At 48.4% G+C, this 17,407-nt stretch overlaps 1 protein-coding gene across 5 annotated transcripts in view; it reads left to right on the forward strand.

Annotated features, from left to right (window-relative positions):
• Nod2 (nucleotide binding oligomerization domain containing 2) overlaps positions 1 to 17,407 on the forward strand; it is a 48,477-nt gene that overhangs the window by 12,089 nt on the left and 18,981 nt on the right. For all 5 annotated transcript variants that reach the window (XM_036188248.1, XM_036188247.1, XM_036188249.1 and 2 more), the window contains exons 2-4: positions 760 to 1,226; positions 7,987 to 8,089; positions 11,594 to 13,409. In XM_036188248.1, the coding sequence (XP_036044141.1) occupies positions 768 to 1,226; positions 7,987 to 8,089; positions 11,594 to 13,409 (2,378 nt within the window). In that variant the 5' untranslated portion in view covers positions 760 to 767. The remainder of the gene's footprint in view (positions 1 to 759; positions 1,227 to 7,986; positions 8,090 to 11,593; positions 13,410 to 17,407) is intronic.

Here is a 17,407-nt window from a genome sequence, read left to right on the forward strand (position 1 = left end):
GGAACAAGGGCCTTAGGGGTGTGTGTGTGTGTGTGTGTGTGTGTGTGTGTATTGCTGTAGGGGTAGCGTACCAGTAGGCTTCAAGCCAACTTTATGTGCACCCTGACATCCCATTTCACCTGGATTGGCATCTGGGCAGGAAGGCCCAGCTCTACTCATGGAGCAGTAATGGGTTATGTGTAGAGGGCAGGGCTGGGGGTCTGTGGGGATACCAAAGAGAAGAGACAAAGGTTTGCATCAGGCTAGGAGTCCCACTGCTTGGGTTCCTATCCCAGCCCTGTCTTTCTCAGCTATGACAACTACTACAAGATCCCCAGCCTGTGTGCCTCAGTTTCCCTCTCTGTAGATGGGACTGGCCACAGCACCTGCTTTCTAGATGAGAGTAGGAAATGGAATGTTTCAGGAAGGTACTCAGGATGCACTTAATGGATCCAGTGGGGTTCCAACGCTGTATGGCTGTGAGCGTGGCCTGCGTGGGACTTCTCCTGTCAGCTCTGCCTTGGGAAACTTCCTCAGGTGGAGAGCAAGCATGGGTGTGGGAGCCCAGGGCCTTGAGGGTTTAAATGTCTGGCTGCTTTAAACTCTTGGGAACTGCAGCTAGTTTCTTTGATATCCTGGGGCCTCACTCTGGGGGAAGCTTAGACTGGAGAATGCCTGAGCACAACTTGGCCCACTTGGACTTGGGGTAGGTTGCTCCCTACGTAGCCTGGCTTCTAGAGAAATCCTTTCCTGACCTCTGACCTCCTCTGCCTCTTACAGATTGTGACATGTGCTCACAGGAAGGCTTCCAGGCACAGAGGAGCCAGCTGGTGGCACTGTTGGTCTCAGAGTCCTTGGAGGGCTTCGAGAGCATCTTGGACTGGCTCCTGTCCTGGGAGGTGCTGTCTTGGGAGGACTATGAAGGCCTCAGCCTCCCTGGCCAACCTCTCTCCCATTCTGCCAGGCGCCTGCTGGACACAGTCTGGAACAAGGGTGATTGGGGCTGTCAGAAGCTCCTTGAAGCTGTCCAGGAGGCCAAGGCCAACAGTCACACCCTTGAACTACACAGCTGCTGGGACACTCACTCCCTTCATCCAACCAGAGACCTGCAGAGTCATCGGCCAGCCATCGTCAGGGGACTCTACAACCACATAGAAGCTGTACTGGAGCAGGCAAGGGAGGGGGGATTCCTGAGCCAGTACGAATGTGATGAGATCAGGCTGCCAATCTTCACGTCATCCCAGAGGGTAAGCCGGGGCCTGTGCCAGCCGAATTCACAGGAGCAGGCTGCTTCGTCACAGAGACTGTTGCTCTTGTGGAGTCAGCCCCACGGAGTAGCATGACTGGTGGGGTTTCCATGCAAAGTCAGCCAGGCAGGTCAAAGTTGCTCTTGGTTGTGCCGGCAAATCACTTTGGGTGGAGGCGGCTGTGGCGTGGCAGTGCAGGGCTTGGACTCGGCAGCCAGAATGATGCGGGTTCAAGGCCAGCTCTGTGTGACCGGATGTTTCTGTGTAGAGGCTCCCCAGCTGTTCCCCCCACTCCTTTCTCTTCTTTTCCTCGTTTGCAGTGCTGGGCCTTTGCTCTACCTCAGCCTTAGCCTCTCCCCTTCCATTCTCCCACCTTAGTCTCCTCGTCCGCACGACACTGTCAGTCTCTGATGCTCAAGGTTTTGGGGAGAGCTCACTCAATTAGAGACATGTCTGGGAAGCCTATGAACACTGTCCCTGCTGTCATTTCTGCTGATCGGCTCTCTGCACTCGCAGACTTTTTATTGCTGCCTGCTTCAAATCAACAGCTCAATGGAGAATACGTCTGCATTATATTAAATCTGAATTTAATAGTATCACCCACTGTGTGCTAATGTAGTTTAAATGCCCGCCTAGGATTTCAGAAATGAAATTGCATTAGGATTGGCAGGTAACTGCCCCTGAAATGCAAGGATTCACCAGGAAGTACAGGGGCGGAAAAGTATCGCTGAGTTTTCCAGAAACTTCTATTTTCCTGTAAACAGCGGTTCTCAGGCTGCCCAGGAAGCATGGAAAATAGTGATATTCTACTTTACAGTTTCTGGAAGTCTGCAGTAGTGAAGGGGAGGTCAGTGGTGGACTTTGGCCTTGACTTGTTCATTCAGCCGGAATCTATGAGGCTTACCATATGCCAGGCTTTCTGTGTTAAAGTTGGCTGTGTTGAGAACCTTGCATGTGATAGGTGTTTGGTCAATACTTGTTGATGAAATAAGTGATTAAAACTACATTTCGGTGCAAGGACGGGTGAGTTGGACTTCAGGTGTGTTTAGATGAGCAAAGGCTGAGGTGGATGAAGGGAGCATCTCTGTTTGCAGAGTTGCTTTCAAGCTACTCAAGGTGGCTAAATCTTTACAGATCACACTTGACCTGGGCCTTCTCACTAGTGCACGTGGGTCCTGAAGATATGCCCAGTGTGCCTTCCGTTAGCATTCCCTTCTTGGTGCCCCCTGTGACCGTTCATGAGGTCAGAATCAGCTCACACAGAAGTTACCAGATTGGAGCTCATCACCTTTGACCTAGTGTTCAGCAGTGTGTCCAGGGAGAGATTCTCCCAAGGGTTTGAAGAATGCCACCAGATTCTTAGGTCTTGTAGGAGATGGGAGCATGAATACCAAAAGTATCAAGATTGTCTAAGAAAAGAATTGGGATAACTCACAGGCCAAAGAAGCAGTCAGTGGGTGCCTGTAGATACCCAGAAAGAAACAGAAAGGAGAGCATGATCTTACCCAAATTTATGGGATGCAACAGGACAGAGGGGCCTTTAATCTGCTGGAAAGGAGAAAGGCTGGATTTCAGTGAGCAAAGATCCCCATCCCAAGAAAGAAGTAGGGCCGGACACCTTTAATCCCAGCCCTCTATGAGTTTTAGGCTGGGTACGGCTATATGGTGAGATCTTGTGTCCAAAGGAAAAAAGGAAGGAGGGACTCTGTGGACAGCAGAAGCCAACACTGACAATGAGGGAGTGAGCTGAGGGGTGGGACAGTGGATAGCAAGTCTGAGGATCTGGAGGTGAAAAGGGGCCCCACAGCCTGAAGTTAAATGATTAGAATCTACTTTTTCTTAGTTCCCTTTAGCATTCCGGGACCTCTGGATTTCTTTCCCTCAGTGGCTCAATCTGACTCAGTGTAGGTGGCACTTACAGTATTTCCAGCTAACATGTCTCTAGTATTAACCTCTTAACTTCTTTCTAGAGGTGCCTAGCATTGGTTGAAGGTTGGGGGCTGAAAACACATTGTGGAATAAAGTGGATTGCAAACTAAAGAGCCCCCTTTGTCCCTGTTTCCTGAGCAGGTGCAGGAAAGGTGTACACAGGGCAGGTGTGCACCAGGCGCTGGGCCAGCTCTAGTAGCCCAGCTAAGCCCTCCTCCATCCTTCCAGTGATGAAGGCTGAGTCTGTTGAGAATGAAGAACAAACTGCTCACTTGGGAAGGGCTAGCTAGAAACTGAATCTAGGTCTGTGTCTTTCCAGGGAGTGTACACTTCCCTTTGTGTCAGAAGATTCGAAAGCATCCTGTAGTTTTGCTCAGCTGGGGATAACAGTTGTTGGGAAACCTCAGGCTGGCAACGCCAACTGTGATACCAGCTGTCCGTGTGACTCATGCAGATGCTAAAGCCAGCAGGCCTGAGGTGACAGACTGAGCTCTAACTTACTTGCTCCTGTCATAGTATCAACTTAAATAGTCTCAAATTGGGAAATATACCATTCCTACAAAATAGTGTATACCTTTCATATGTCTACATTTCATAGGTCCACATCCAGATTAAGAAACTGCTTGTTATTGGTGCCCTGCCCTTCAGATGTAACCAGTAGAGGCAACCAATGATCTGACTTGTCTGTTAATCATTCCTTCACTCTTCTTTATGGTTTCTATGTCTTTTGGATGGAAATTTCCAAACAGTATATTTTGTTTTAAAAAAATGAAGTAGCAAGCTAAACATAATTATGCCAGAAAACAGCAACACTGCCTTTTCTTCTTAGATAGAGAATCCCAGGTCACAGTAACTTACCAGGCTCTTCTCTGTCTTCTCCTTCCTTGGGAGTCTGTCAAGGACCTTCTAGTAGGTCAGTGACAAGGTCATTGGTGAGTCTGGGGAAATCCTGCTTGTTCAAGCTGCAGCATCAGGTAGAATATATGTGAGGCATGTGGGAAGGATCACTGGGAATGTGGTCTGAGGAAGTGGGCTGTGCTGCCCAGACTGCTCTGAGCGCATTAAAGCCGATTCTGACTCCTGGGAACAGGTCAGCACTTCTGTGGATAACACCATTGTCCTCAGCTGACTAGACGAATTTACTACATTTTGGTAGACCATATGTCCTCTAGTCTATTGTTTTTGTTTGTTTGTTTTGACAGATGGTTTAGGAATTGAGTTTTCTGAGTGTCTAAAGCTTCCCACATAGTTGATTGACAGTTTGATTAGGGATAAAATCCTAGTGGCACATTTGTAATCCCAGCTACTTGGGAGGCTGGGCAGGAGGGGACCAAATGTTAAGGATTGTGTGTGCTGGAGAGTGAGGGTTTAAGGATGGTCTGGTCAATTTGGTGAGACCCCGCCTCAAAGTAAGAAGAGCTCTGGAGCTATACCTGAGTAGTAGAGAGCTAAAGTGTGGTACCTCAGGTTTTATCCCCAGCACTGTAAACAAACAAATATTCTGGCAATCATTTTCCATCGGAATTTTGATGGCATTACTCTGTTATCTTCCCTGTTTAGTGCTGCCACGAAGACCTCAAAGACCATTTTCTATCTCTTCCTGAAACTAGTCAAAGTTTCTTTTAGTCCATGATATACTGAAATTTTGTAATCATCTACCTTGAGTGCTGGACATTCAAGAGGCTGCTTAAATTCAGAAACTTACATCTTTGTGCTTGAGAAAGTCATCTGATGAGTCTAATGGTGATTTTAACATAGTGTTCCTCCTCCTCCTCCTCCTCCTCCTTCTTCTTGTCTCCTCTCTCTCTCTCTCTCTCTCTCTCTCTCTCTCCCTCTCTCTCTCTCCTCTCTCTCTCTCTCTCTTTCTTGTTTTTTTGAGACAGGGTTTCTCTGTATAACAGTCCAACTTTGTGCTGTTTTCTGCATGGTATTTTCAGCTCTGAACTCTTGAAGTTTCCACCTTTGAGTTAACATTTGCAGTGTGTAAGGCTCTTTTTTTCTGCTCCTTTACTACAGTGTCTTGTTCTTGTTTTAGGGATGAAATCTTTGATGTAGACAGAAAGATAATAATAGTTGGATTTTTTGTTTGTACGGCTGGTGGGATTGCTTTATTCATACTACATACGTTTTCGTGTTAGGGATATCACCTTCTCCCTGCACAAACCTTTGAACCCTTCAAGTTGTTTTCCCTTCCCCACTAACTTGGCTCTGATCTCCTATATTTGACGGGTTTTTTTTGGGCATGGGTAAGCCTTGCTTGTCTGTCTTAGTATTAAAATGACAGATTTTGAAACTCACTGTGCAAGTGGGTAAAACCTCTCTACTGTGGCTTCTACAATAGATGGTCAGGAAATGACAGTGCTTCTGTCCATAGACTTTCCCCTCAAATAGAGAGCCTCCTGCCTGGGGTGAAGGTCTGATTGCAAAGGTCTAGGAACCTGGAGATGAGTGGCTTGGGTAGTGGCAAGGTAGCCTTGGCACTTACTTTGCAGGTGGTCATTTGAACCCTGGCTTTGGGATGTGGCAGCCACTCTTTAGTTGTGCCTGGGTTCTCCCAGTCCTGGGATCCTCTTTCATCCTTTCAGAATGCAGACCTCCAGACTGCCATGGCAGGCAGAGGTATGGTTTGGAGTGGGGAAGAAAGCCTGATGATCCATGTCATTCGTAAAGCCTTTGACTTGTTCCTTATTTTCACTGTCTCCTTGTGTTACAGGCATACTAGATGCTGCCATGGCAGAGCTCTTGGCAGACTGTAGGGTGCACACGACACACTTTTCAACAACAACATTCTTGGTTTAGGACTTAGCCTTCAGGATTCTTCTACCATCCACCCATGTATCCATCCATTCACCCACCCACCCACCCACCCACCCATCCATCCATCCATCCATCCATCCATCCATCCATCCATCCATCCAGTGAGTCCTTTCATACTGCCTCTGTTTGGGACTACCTCAGTAAACAAAACAGAAAACCTGTTGTGGAGATGTTCACTTCAGCTGGGAACAGACCATAGTTTGGAAGGTGCCACATACAGTTAGTAAAGGACTGGACCCAGTCTGTTGAGAGTTCCCAGGGTGGGAAGTAGTAATTTCATTTTCCCATAGGGTTGTTAGAGAGTTCTCATTAAGAAGGTAGAATCTGAGGGAAGACTTAAAGTGGGTGAGGGAGTTAGGCAGACACTGGTGGGGGGCAGTACTCTAGACAGAGATGCAGTCAGCAAGGGTCCTGAAACAGGTACATACTGGGCATGTTCATTAAATGGGAGGGAGGCCAGTGCTAGGGAGAGCATTCAAGGGGAAGAAGAGGAGGTGGTCAGGAAGTGATGCAGTCTGGGTCCTCAGGGTCACAGGCAAGGATGCTTGTCTACTTTGGATCTTGAGGACTTACCACTGGGCATGGGCCTCTACTAGTCTAGGGCCATAGCTGGGGTGTTTATGCTAGGCCTGTGAGGTTTGACTAACCTATGAAGTATTCACCTCTGACTATGAAGCACTCTCCTCTGGCTGTGGCACAGGGATAGGCTGCAGGCAGGGGCAGTGTAGAGAGAGGCAGTTATGCCGTTTCCAGGTGAGCCACAGCATTCCTTGGAGCAGGACAGTAATAGGGTTCATGTGTGCAGGGCTCCATAGCTTGTAGACATCAGCTTCTGGGAGCTTCTGTACACTGCCACACAGCTGGGCCACACCAGGAGTCTAAATGTAGCAGCTATGGAAGACTTAACAGAAAAGGAAAAAAAAAACACATTTCACTAATTTTTATGTGTTGAAATGGCAATATTTTGGATGTTGTGGTTAAGTGTGCTCTGTGACTAAGCTTAAATGCACCTATTACTTGTCACTGAAGAGTGTGGCTGTTAAGAGGCTTCAGTGCATGTGTAACTTGCTTGTATGCCTTGGGCTCTGTTTCTGTTGGACAACCTGATTCTGGTTCTTTGAAGGTGAGGGTCGCAGGATGTGCTGATGAAGTGCAGAGAAGGGATGAAGGAACTTCGAGTGACTTCAGATGTTGGGCTGAAAAGCTAGAAGGATGGAGGAGACTTGAGCAGGGATGAGGAAGGCGATGGGCCGGACCTATGTGCCCAGATGTGTGCCCAGCATGTGTGTGTGCTAAGGACACATTAAATAGAAGAAGATGGGCATTTGGGTGTGCAGGACTCAGATTCAGGGGGACAGTGGAGGCTGGAAAAAGTAGGTTCTGTGCAGACAGTGAGTTCAAACATTCAGGCCACAGGACTTGGTGCGGCCCCCTGCCTTCCAAGTGGTCTAAAGCTTCTGGAATCATTTTCTGCTTTTGTAGGTTGGTAGGTGTATATATTTATTTATTTTGTCTCGTTTTATTTCATTTTAGCTATTCCTTCTTTCAGTGGGTTTTGAGAAGGAGCCAGGCTGGCTGTGTGTTTGTTTCACTAACCACGACTACGTATTGTTTGCGTCGGAGTTCTTTTCCTGGGCTCTCATTATGACAGAAGAGGACTGTGCATACAATTGTATTACTGGTGAACTTTCTTCCATCTTAAATGCTTGGCACCAGAAGTGTTTCAGATATTTTGGGGGTTTTAGGATATTTCCATAAACAATGAGTATCTTGGCAGCTTGACCCATGTCTAACTACAGAAGTCATTTGTATTTCATATACACATTGCAATTTTACACAACGTTTCAATTTTCCATTTGTGACATCATGTCAGCACTCAGAAGGTTTGGGATTTAAGGGCATTTGGATTTGGGGGTCTTCAGATTAGGGGTGTCTAACTTTTAATAGAAGCCTTTCTACACTACTTCTCCATCAGTCTTCTTGAAAAGAGTAATGGCCTTTTCTTCGTCTGTAGGCAAGGAGGCTGCTTGATCTCGCCACAGTGAAGGCAAATGGACTGTCCGATTTCCTTCTACAGTACATCAAGGAATTACCTTCACTGCCCCTGCCTCGTGAGGGTATGTATTTGTCCCTTTTGGTTAACCAGAAAAGAAAAGGAAGTCCACTCAGATTCCTGGTTAAAGAGCAAAGCGTACGTCAGTTAACGTATTAGTGCACAACTTCTCCCAGACTCAGCTTCTCCCTCTGCAGCCTAGCAGCTACCTGACTCATTGGGCAGCAGTGAAGATTCAAAGGAGGACCACACAGTGGCTCCCCCTTCATTGCTTCCTAAACTACACAGTGTTCACTGGAGCCATGGTATGTGCAGAGCCAGCTATGAGTATACCTTGCTGTCCACACTGCATTCCACACCAGGTACAGATGGGGCTGGGATCTCTTAATCTATAAAACCTAGTTTCTCATGATCTGGAATTCATAACCAGGCAAATTTAGAGAATGTAGTCTCATCTATGTTTATGCTCACCAGCTGAGTAATTCGATAGGCCTGGGTGGCAGGGCTGAGACATGCCAGGGAGCCTGCCATGGACTTTATGGGCATTCTCTACCATTTACCAACAGTCCTGAGAGGTGGATATTGCTATGTTCCATTTTACAGATAAGTAAACTGAGACTTGAGTGGCAAGGGACGTGGGCGAATTTTGTAATGGCCTTATTAAATAAGAAACACAGAGCCAAATATAGGGGTGAAAGCCTTAGAGATGAGGGAGATAATGATAGCCACCAGCTAGCCTTAACTCACCATGCTACTGTAGCTTCCCAATAGAGCTACTTCCTGTCTACCCAGGCTTTTATTGCCTTGCTGTTCTTCCCTCTCATTGGCTCTTAGCCCAGCTACCTCACTTCCTTGTCACTGCCTGTCTATACAGATCTCCAGGTCTCTAGGGTTGGTACTGGGATTAAAGATTTGTGTTACCACGCTTGGCTTGGCTGTTCCCTGGTGTGTCCTTGAACACACAGAGACCATGCCTGCCAAGTGATCGGATTAAGGAAGTGTGTTACTACTGTCTGACTTTTGTGTTAATGGCTTGCTATTACATCTGATCTCTAGACAAATTTTAATTATTAACATACAATAAAATATCACCACAGTTTAGCACAAATAAGATATCACCACAAAGGAACAGGGAATGGGCCTGACTGTAGTGCCCCCACTTCTCTACTTGGGAGAAGAACTCATCAGTTGCAGAGAGGATACAAGCCTGGTACTTTCCCAGTCATCTTATTCCCACACAACTGAGGAGGAAGCTAATGTGGACTGAAGGTCCGTGAACTAAGTGCCCAGAGCTAACAGATGGGCTTATCATTCTGGCCCTGCCCTCTGTGTGAAAGAAAGCCTGTGGGCAGGATGACTGGAGGCCCTGTGCTTGGTACTCGGGTGTAAACTATTTCATACAAGAGCAGGAGATGGACATCACTGTGTGGTAGCCAGTATGACCCTAGGTGAGCATTTGCTAACAATGTTATCAAGTATAGCTGGCCATATAGGCATTATACCGTTCCCTGACTCGAGATGCTTCCAAAGACGACAATTGAGCAGATGGACATGGTTGCAGACACCTGTGGGTAGAGGCAGAAAGGTCAGGAGTTCAAGGTCAACTTCCATAGCAACAAGTTAGAAGCCATGAGACCCTGTCTCAAGGGGAAAAAAAGTAAAATTTGTGTTTATTTTCTTTAAAATAAAAATGAGAGATATTCTTTAATTTTCTCTATTTTCATTTTACATTTATTTACTTATCTACTTATTTTTATTTATTTATCTGTGTGTGTGTGTGTGAGTGTGTGTGTGTGTGTGTGTCTGTACACATGCATGTGAATGCACCATGGCATGCATGTGGAGGTCAGAAGACAACCTGTAGTGGTTGGCTGTCTCCCTCCACCAGATGGGTTTGGGAGATCGAACTCAGGTTGTCAGGCTTGATGACAAGTGCTTTTACCCAATGGGCTATCTTGCCAAGGCCTAGGTTGGTTGGTTTGTTTGAAGCTTTTAGTAATATTGGTGATGGCTGGAGACTGGCATTGGAAACCAGGGAATCAGAAAGGAGGCTGTGTATATCTTGGTGTCTGATCAGTGCTCCTGACATAGCCAAAGAGTAGAAAGAACCACAAGGATCCTCCCCTTTGGGAACAAGAGGCATTGAATGCTGGGTGTGGTGGCACAGCCTCTAATCCCAGCTCCTAGGGAGGCTCAGGCAGACAGATTGCTAGTCTGGGCCCCATAGTGAGGCCCCATATCAAAAAAGACAACAAAAAGAAGCGATGCCAGTATGGGGCGCCTGCTTTGCTTGGCTCTGCAGATACTTCGGTGGGCTAAGAGCTCTCTGACAAGAACTTGCTTGCCTCTGAGTTGAGAACAAATGGGCTGGCTTTACTGGAGCCATAGAGGTCATGATGGGGTAATGATGTTGACATCCCCTGACGTCCTGACAGCCTGAACCTCTGACCAGCCCTTCCCTATTTCCTGAAAGGGGAACTAAAGCCCTCAGGAGGAAGTGCTTTGCATTGGCAGTAGGGCCCTGAGTACAGAGGGGCAGGAGGAGGAAGGAGCAGGAAGTATCAGAAGATCTTGTTGAGGACTTGGCACAGGCGCCTGGTGACCCTGAGTTCCCAGAGTCAGCCTCTGATTCTGGCCAGTCCATTTAGCCATATAAGGTAGCACAGCCATGGGTTCTAGGAAGAGATCTGGACACCATCCATGGCCACTTTTCTTGTGGTGTGGAGTACCTGACAGAATTAACTTGAGAGAAGGCTTGTTTCGGCTCCCAGTTTTGGACTGTCCGTCATGGCCAGCAGGATTGGTGGTTGGTGCAGTTTGACCTAAGGAATAGTAACATGAGAGGCTGATTTTATTACAGCCACAGATGGGAAGCAGAGAGCTCCCGTGGAAGTAGGCCAGGCCATAACCTTTGAGGCTTACCCGCAGTGGACCATGTCAGCCAGCTAGCCCTGTTCCTAAATGTTCCACATCTACCAAAACAGTCCTATCAGCTGGGGACCAAACATTCAGACACCTAAGCTTGTGGGGACATTTCAAATTAAGGCTTTATTTCTATAGATAAGAAAACTGGGTCCTAGCAAGGCCAAGTAGCTTGCCAGCAGGTGGTGGGCCCAGGTGTCAGACTTCAGAAAGTGGACACCTAAGCCCTGTCACCTAATTTCCTTCAGAAACTGGCAGTAGAGTCTGAATTGTCTCTCAGGCCGCCCAACAGGAATATAGAATCAGGCTACATACCCTGTGAGCCATACCCTCCCAGGTGCTTTCAGGTGCGCATGTTAAGTATGACAGTGGCCCATGTCTCTGTGTTGGATGCTATACTTACCGGGTGCCATGCATCTCATGCCAAAGTTCTCTGACACTTCCCTGCTTTGCAGGGGGAAGAATCAGGTTTAGGAAGCTTCCGTGGCTGTCCCCAAAGCCCACAGTTTATAAGTGGACAAGATAGGATAGATGCCCACCAGCTCTTCCCTCTGAGCCACGAATCACATCCCCCATGTAGGCTATTCTCTGCATAGGTCCCATCATGACCACGATCCCACCCTCATTTGCCTCTTCTATATCCCAGCTGCTGAGTGTCAAAGGTTCGTATCGAAGCTGAGGACCATGGTGGCAGCTCAGTCTCGCTTCCTCAGTACTTACGATGGGTCAGACAATCTTTGCCTGGAGGATATATACACAGAGAACATCTTGGAGCTGCGGACAGAGGTGGGCAGGGCTGGGGCCCTGCAGAAGAGCCCTGCCATCCTGGGCCTGGAGGAACTCTTTGGTACCCATGGCCACCTGAACAAGGATGCAGACACTGTCCTGGTGGTGGGGGAGGCAGGCAGCGGCAAGAGTACTCTCCTACAGCGGTTGCACTTGCTGTGGGCGACCGGCCAGAACTTCCAGGAGTTTCTCTTCGTCTTCCCGTTCAGCTGCCGGCAGCTGCAGTGCATGGGCAAACCACTGTCTCTAAGGACGCTGCTCTTTGAGCATTGCTGTTGGCCCGATGTTGGTCAGCATGATGTCTTCCAATTCCTCCTTGACCATCCTGACCGTGTCCTGTTAACCTTTGACGGCTTGGATGAGTTCAAGTTCCGGTTCACAGACCGGGAGCGTCACTGCTCTCCGACTGACCCCACGTCAGTCCAGACGCTGCTTTTCAATCTTCTTCAGGGGAACTTGTTGAAGAATGCCTGCAAGGTGCTGACCAGTCGCCCAGATGCTGTGTCAGCGCTCCTCCGGAAGTTTGTCCGTACAGAATGCCACCTGAAGGGCTTCTCGGAAGAGGGCATTGAACTGTACCTGAGAAAGCACCACCGGGAACCTGGAGTGGCAGACCGCCTCATCCACCTGCTCCAAGCCACATCTGCCCTGCATGGTTTGTGCCACCTCCCTGTCTTCTCTTGGATGGTGTCCAGATGCCACCAGGAACTGCTGCTGCAGAACGGGGGGTTCCCCACGACCAGCACAGACATGTACCTCCTGATCCTACAGCATTTCCTGCTCCATGCCTCCCCTCCAGATACCTACCCTCCTGGCCTGGGACCTGAGCTCCTTCGAAGTTGGCTCCCTACCCTCCTGCACCTTGGCCACCTGGCTCTCCGGGGCCTGGCCCTGAGCTGCTATGTGTTCTCAGTCCAGCAGCTCCAGGCAGCACAGGTTGACTCTGAGGATATTTCTCTTGGTTTCCTGGTACCGGCCCAAAGTGTGGTGCCTGGGAGCAAGGCACCCCTGGAATTCCTGCACATCACCTTCCAGTGCTTTTTTGCCGCATTCTACTTGGCAGTCAGTGTGGACACATCGGCAGCCTCACTCAGGCACCTCTTCAGCTGTGGCCGGCTGGGCAACTCACTGCTGGGTAGGCTGCTGCCCAGTCTGTGTATCCAGGGCTCCAGAGTCAAGAAGGGCAGTGAAGTGGCTTTACTACAGAAGGCTGAGCCACACAACCTGCAGATCACAGCAGCCTTCCTAGCGGGTCTGTTGTCCAAGGAACATCGGGACCTGTTGACCGCATGCCAGATCTCTAAGAGGGTTCTACTCCAGCGCCAGGCATGTATCCGCTCCTGTCTGGCTCAGAGCCTTCGTGAACACTTCCACAACATCCCACCTGCTGTGCCTGGTGAGGCCAAGAGCATGCATGCCATGCCTGGCTTCATTTGGCTCATCCGCAGCTTGTATGAGATGCAGGAGGAGCAGTTGGCACAGGAGGCCGTACGTCGCTTGGACATTGGACACCTGAAGTTGACCTTTTGCAGAGTGGGCCCTGCTGAGTGTGCTGCCTTGGCCTTTGTGCTGCGGCACCTCCAGCGGCCTGTGGCCCTGCAGCTAGACCACAACTCTGTTGGTGATGTTGGAGTGGAACAGTTGCTGCCCTGCCTTGGTGTCTGCACAGCTCTGTAGTGAGTGTGATGAGTTCTTGCTGGTTGGGCCTGTGGGCACATGCTACTGTCAAGTTTAGATGTAGAAGCCTAACACAGAGTTGGGATTCAGAAGTTGGGGCCCAATCCCAGGTCTGTGACCCTTCCTCATACACCAGCCAGACCCTTTCCTCTTCTGGAGCTCAGTTTCAGTACAGATAACAATAGCTATTGGCCCAGTTTGTTTTCTGTGGCTGTGATACAATACTCTGACCAAAAACAACTTAAGGAGGAAAGGGTTTATTTCATCTTGAAGGTTCCCATCCATCATCTATGGAGCCAGGGCAAGCGTGTGAAGAAGAAACTGTGGAGGCATGCAGCTTGTTGACTTGCTTCTTCTGGCTTGCTCAGCTAGCTGCTTTATACATCCCAGGTCCCACCTGCCTTGGGATGGTATCACCCACTGTGGGCTGGGCCCTCCTACATCATTTAGCAATCAAGAAAATGTCCCATAGACATGCCCACCGGCCAAGCCGATGGAGGAGGCAATTCCTCAGTTGAGGTTTCCTCTCCCCAGGTGTGTCAAGTTGACAATCGAGATTGGCCATTGCATAGTTGACACTGTGCTCCACTTTTCAGAATGATCTCATTCATCCCCACAACCACGCTGGGCTTAGCACCCTCATGATCCTCTACTTGAGGCTCATAGAAGTCAAGGAACTTGTTCAGAATCGTACAGGAAACAAGCATGGCTTTCACAAAGCATGCCTTCCTGGTCCCTGTCTGTGGCTGCACTGCTGATGCTCTGGGAAAGGTTTGAGGGAGGTCCCATGCCAAGTTTTGTGTCTGTACTGGGGACTGCTTCAAATCAGAAGTGATTTGAACCCCGTCAGAGTCTTTAAAATCTCACCAAGATGGGTCTTGAGAGAAAGCTGTTGGAGAACTTTCCATGACCCATATTGCTTTCTGCTGCGTGGCTGAAACACAAGGCTCTGCTCTTTGGAACATCTGTGCTCTTAAATGTGTGGACCTCTTTCCATGTCTGGAGTCAGACATAGGCAGAGGGTATGCCCAGGCCTGGAGACCAGCATGATTGAAGCTCCCAACTACCCTTCTTGTTTGCCTTGAGAAGGGACACTCTGCTTTTTTTTTTTTTTCTTCCTGGAGCTGAGGACCGACCCCAGGGCCTTGCGCTTGCTAGGCAAGCGCTCTACCACTGAGCTAAATCCCCAACCCCAATCTGCTATTTTTTTAGAGCCTATCAGAAAGAGGAAGTTGTACATTACAGTTAAGATCTAGAAACAGCCTCCTGAGGCTTTGGCGCTCCTTGCAGATAACCTTAGTTGAACTTGCAAAAGGCAAGACTCCTGTGGGTGTTAGGATAGCTTATCTGCTCTGAGACAAAGCCACAACACACAGACACCTGCGTGAAAGTGTGTGGTAATCTGACTACTCTTACACAGGGACCATGGTTACAAGTTTATAACACAATTTAATGTACAGTATATGGAGTCAATATAGATCTCTATTGTATATAATAACTATATACTAGAAATATGAATAGTTCCATCTGGGTCTTGAGGAAACAGATGTTACCCTTAAGTTGGGAAATAGGAAGAAAGTCTGGAAACGACTGCAGACTTGTGGATGGGAATTAGGAAGGGATGCATCTGAGGTTAGACAGCCTGGCCCTTTCTCTCTGCCCCTTTGCCTTTCCAGTATTGTGCTTCCGCTAACTGAGCCCAGTAGGGAGGCTGAGCCCGCCTGATGTCATCTTAGGGTATCTGCCTCCTAGCATCAAGAGCTAAGAGAAGAATATGGACCTGACTAGGGAAATGAGTGGACATGGTCTGTACCCTGTACCGTGTTCCATTTCCCCAGGAAGCGAGCAACAAGATACTTTAACTGAGAATTTGCACACCTGGTTGTGGAAGCTGCTCTGGTGGAAATATGAGTGTGCACCTTCCTTGACAGTGAATCTATACTTTCAAACCATGAACTTCAGAAGATCAGATATACTGGCCTGGATGACCCTCAGCATGTCATCTTTGGATTTTTTTTTTTTTTTTTTTTAATGAGCCCTCAACCAGTCCAGGCTGATCTCAAACCTGTGATCTTTCTGCCTCCAGTACTGGAGTTTCAGATACAGTCTACCAGGCTCAGCACCCATCTCTGGAATGTTTAAATGATTCACTCTCTGTGATTAAGAATGTTTCTATGATCTTGTGGCATGCTGATGGGCCCAGGGATCTGGGAGGCTGTGGGTCTGTCTGTTTCAGAGAAAGGGAGGGCTGACCTGGTTTGAGTTCCTGGTGGTCAAACCAGTATCATGTAAAGATGCTTGTTGTTTAGGAGATTCCTGGGCTGCAGTAATTCCTGTCCCCATAGGCTCAGGCTTTGGGCCTGGGAAATTGTGTAGCTGTGTAGCTGCTGACTCCAACACCAGAAGTCTTACCCTGTGAGAATATGTAAGAGTCAGCTTCTTGTGCCTTGAGTGGTTGCTATGTATGGATGTATGTCCCTTGGGGATCCATGTGTTGGGAGGTGTTGTCTTTACAACATTGTGGGAAGTATGTAGGTTATTGGAAGTGTGTCCTTGTAATGGGTTATAGGAGACCCAGCTCATTCCTTTATGTTTTATTCCCTGCCTGGAGATACACACTCTTTTCCTCCATCACCTTCTGGTTATGATGTGATGCCCCGACATGGGCTGCAAAGCAATGAGGCCAACTAAAGGACTAACATCTCCAAAAATGTGTGTCAAAGTGAACCTGTGTGTGTGTGTGTAGTGTGTGTGTGTAGTGTGGTGTGTGTGTGTGTGTGTGTGTTGTGTGTGTGTTGTGTGTGTGTGTGTGTAGTGTGTGTGTTGTGTGTGTGTAGTGTGTGTGTTGTGTGTGTGTGTTGTGTGTGTGTAGTGTGTGTGTGTGTGTGTGTGTAGTGTGTGTGTAGTGTATGTGTGTGTGTGTGTGTGTGTAGTGTGTGTGTGTGTGTGTGTGTGTGTGTGTAGTGTGTGTGTGAAGAGTGTGTACATTGCACAGCCACGAAGAGGGAGGAAAGAAAGTGGAAGGGAAGAAGGGGCAGGCTTTGCTCCCACGGTGTGAGTCTGCATCTTCCCCACTGGAAGGGTTTCCATGCCAACTGAAATCCTCGTCTCTAAGAAACCCTACTTGCAAAGTGCTCCTATGCAGGTTTCTTTAGACTCTGCTCTCTCTGCCTCTAGGGTGATGGTTTCAGTTTCCACTCAGAGAGAGAGTGCACAGGTGGAGGCACGTAGAATTAAAACAAGAACTCTGTGAAATGACTTCCCTTATTAGCGCCAGCTCACTCTGCTTTCTTCTACCTGTTCTATGTCAGCTTTCAAATTCTGCTCAGGACCTTCAGAATTGTCTGTGGGACTCACTAATAGGTCATGCAACCTGCAGCTTGAAAGCCACTTCTCCGAGAGCCCGAGAAAAGCCTTGGGGAGGCTGCATAGTGCTGTGCTTGGGGCAGGCTGGCAGTCGACTGTCCAGGCTCACCCCTCCAGCACTGTGCAATCTCAGCAAAATCAGGTCACTTTTTTGTGCTTCATAGTCTCTCTTGAGGACATAATGTAGGATCTACTGCACGGGCTTGGGCTGAGAGTAACGACGTTACTGATGGGAAGTCCGTAGAGCAATGCCTGGTTCGCAGGATGTGCTTGTGATTTCAGTGGGCTCCTCCATGTACGGTGCTCAGGGGGCTGTATGGGCACAGTTTACTGAGGGTGGTCATTTCTTTCTTGTAGATGGAGGGAGCTGCAGCTAGCAATTTTCATGGTTTGAATGAGGACGCCCCCATAGGGCAGGTATTTGAACACTTGGTCCCAGTTAGCAGTGATGTTTGGGGAGGTTTAGGAGGTACAGCCTTGCTGGCAGGAGTATATCACTGAGGGTGGGCTTTGAGAGTTTAAAGACTCCTACCACCTGGAGTTCACTCTCTTTTTGTGCTTACCATTGAAGATGGACGCTCTCATGCTCTGGCCACTGTGCCTACCTAATGACATGCCTCTCTGCCATGAT

The sequence above is a fragment of the Onychomys torridus genome, chromosome 5, assembly GCF_903995425.1.
Source record: "Onychomys torridus chromosome 5, mOncTor1.1, whole genome shotgun sequence".
NCBI lineage: Eukaryota > Metazoa > Chordata > Mammalia > Rodentia > Cricetidae > Onychomys > Onychomys torridus.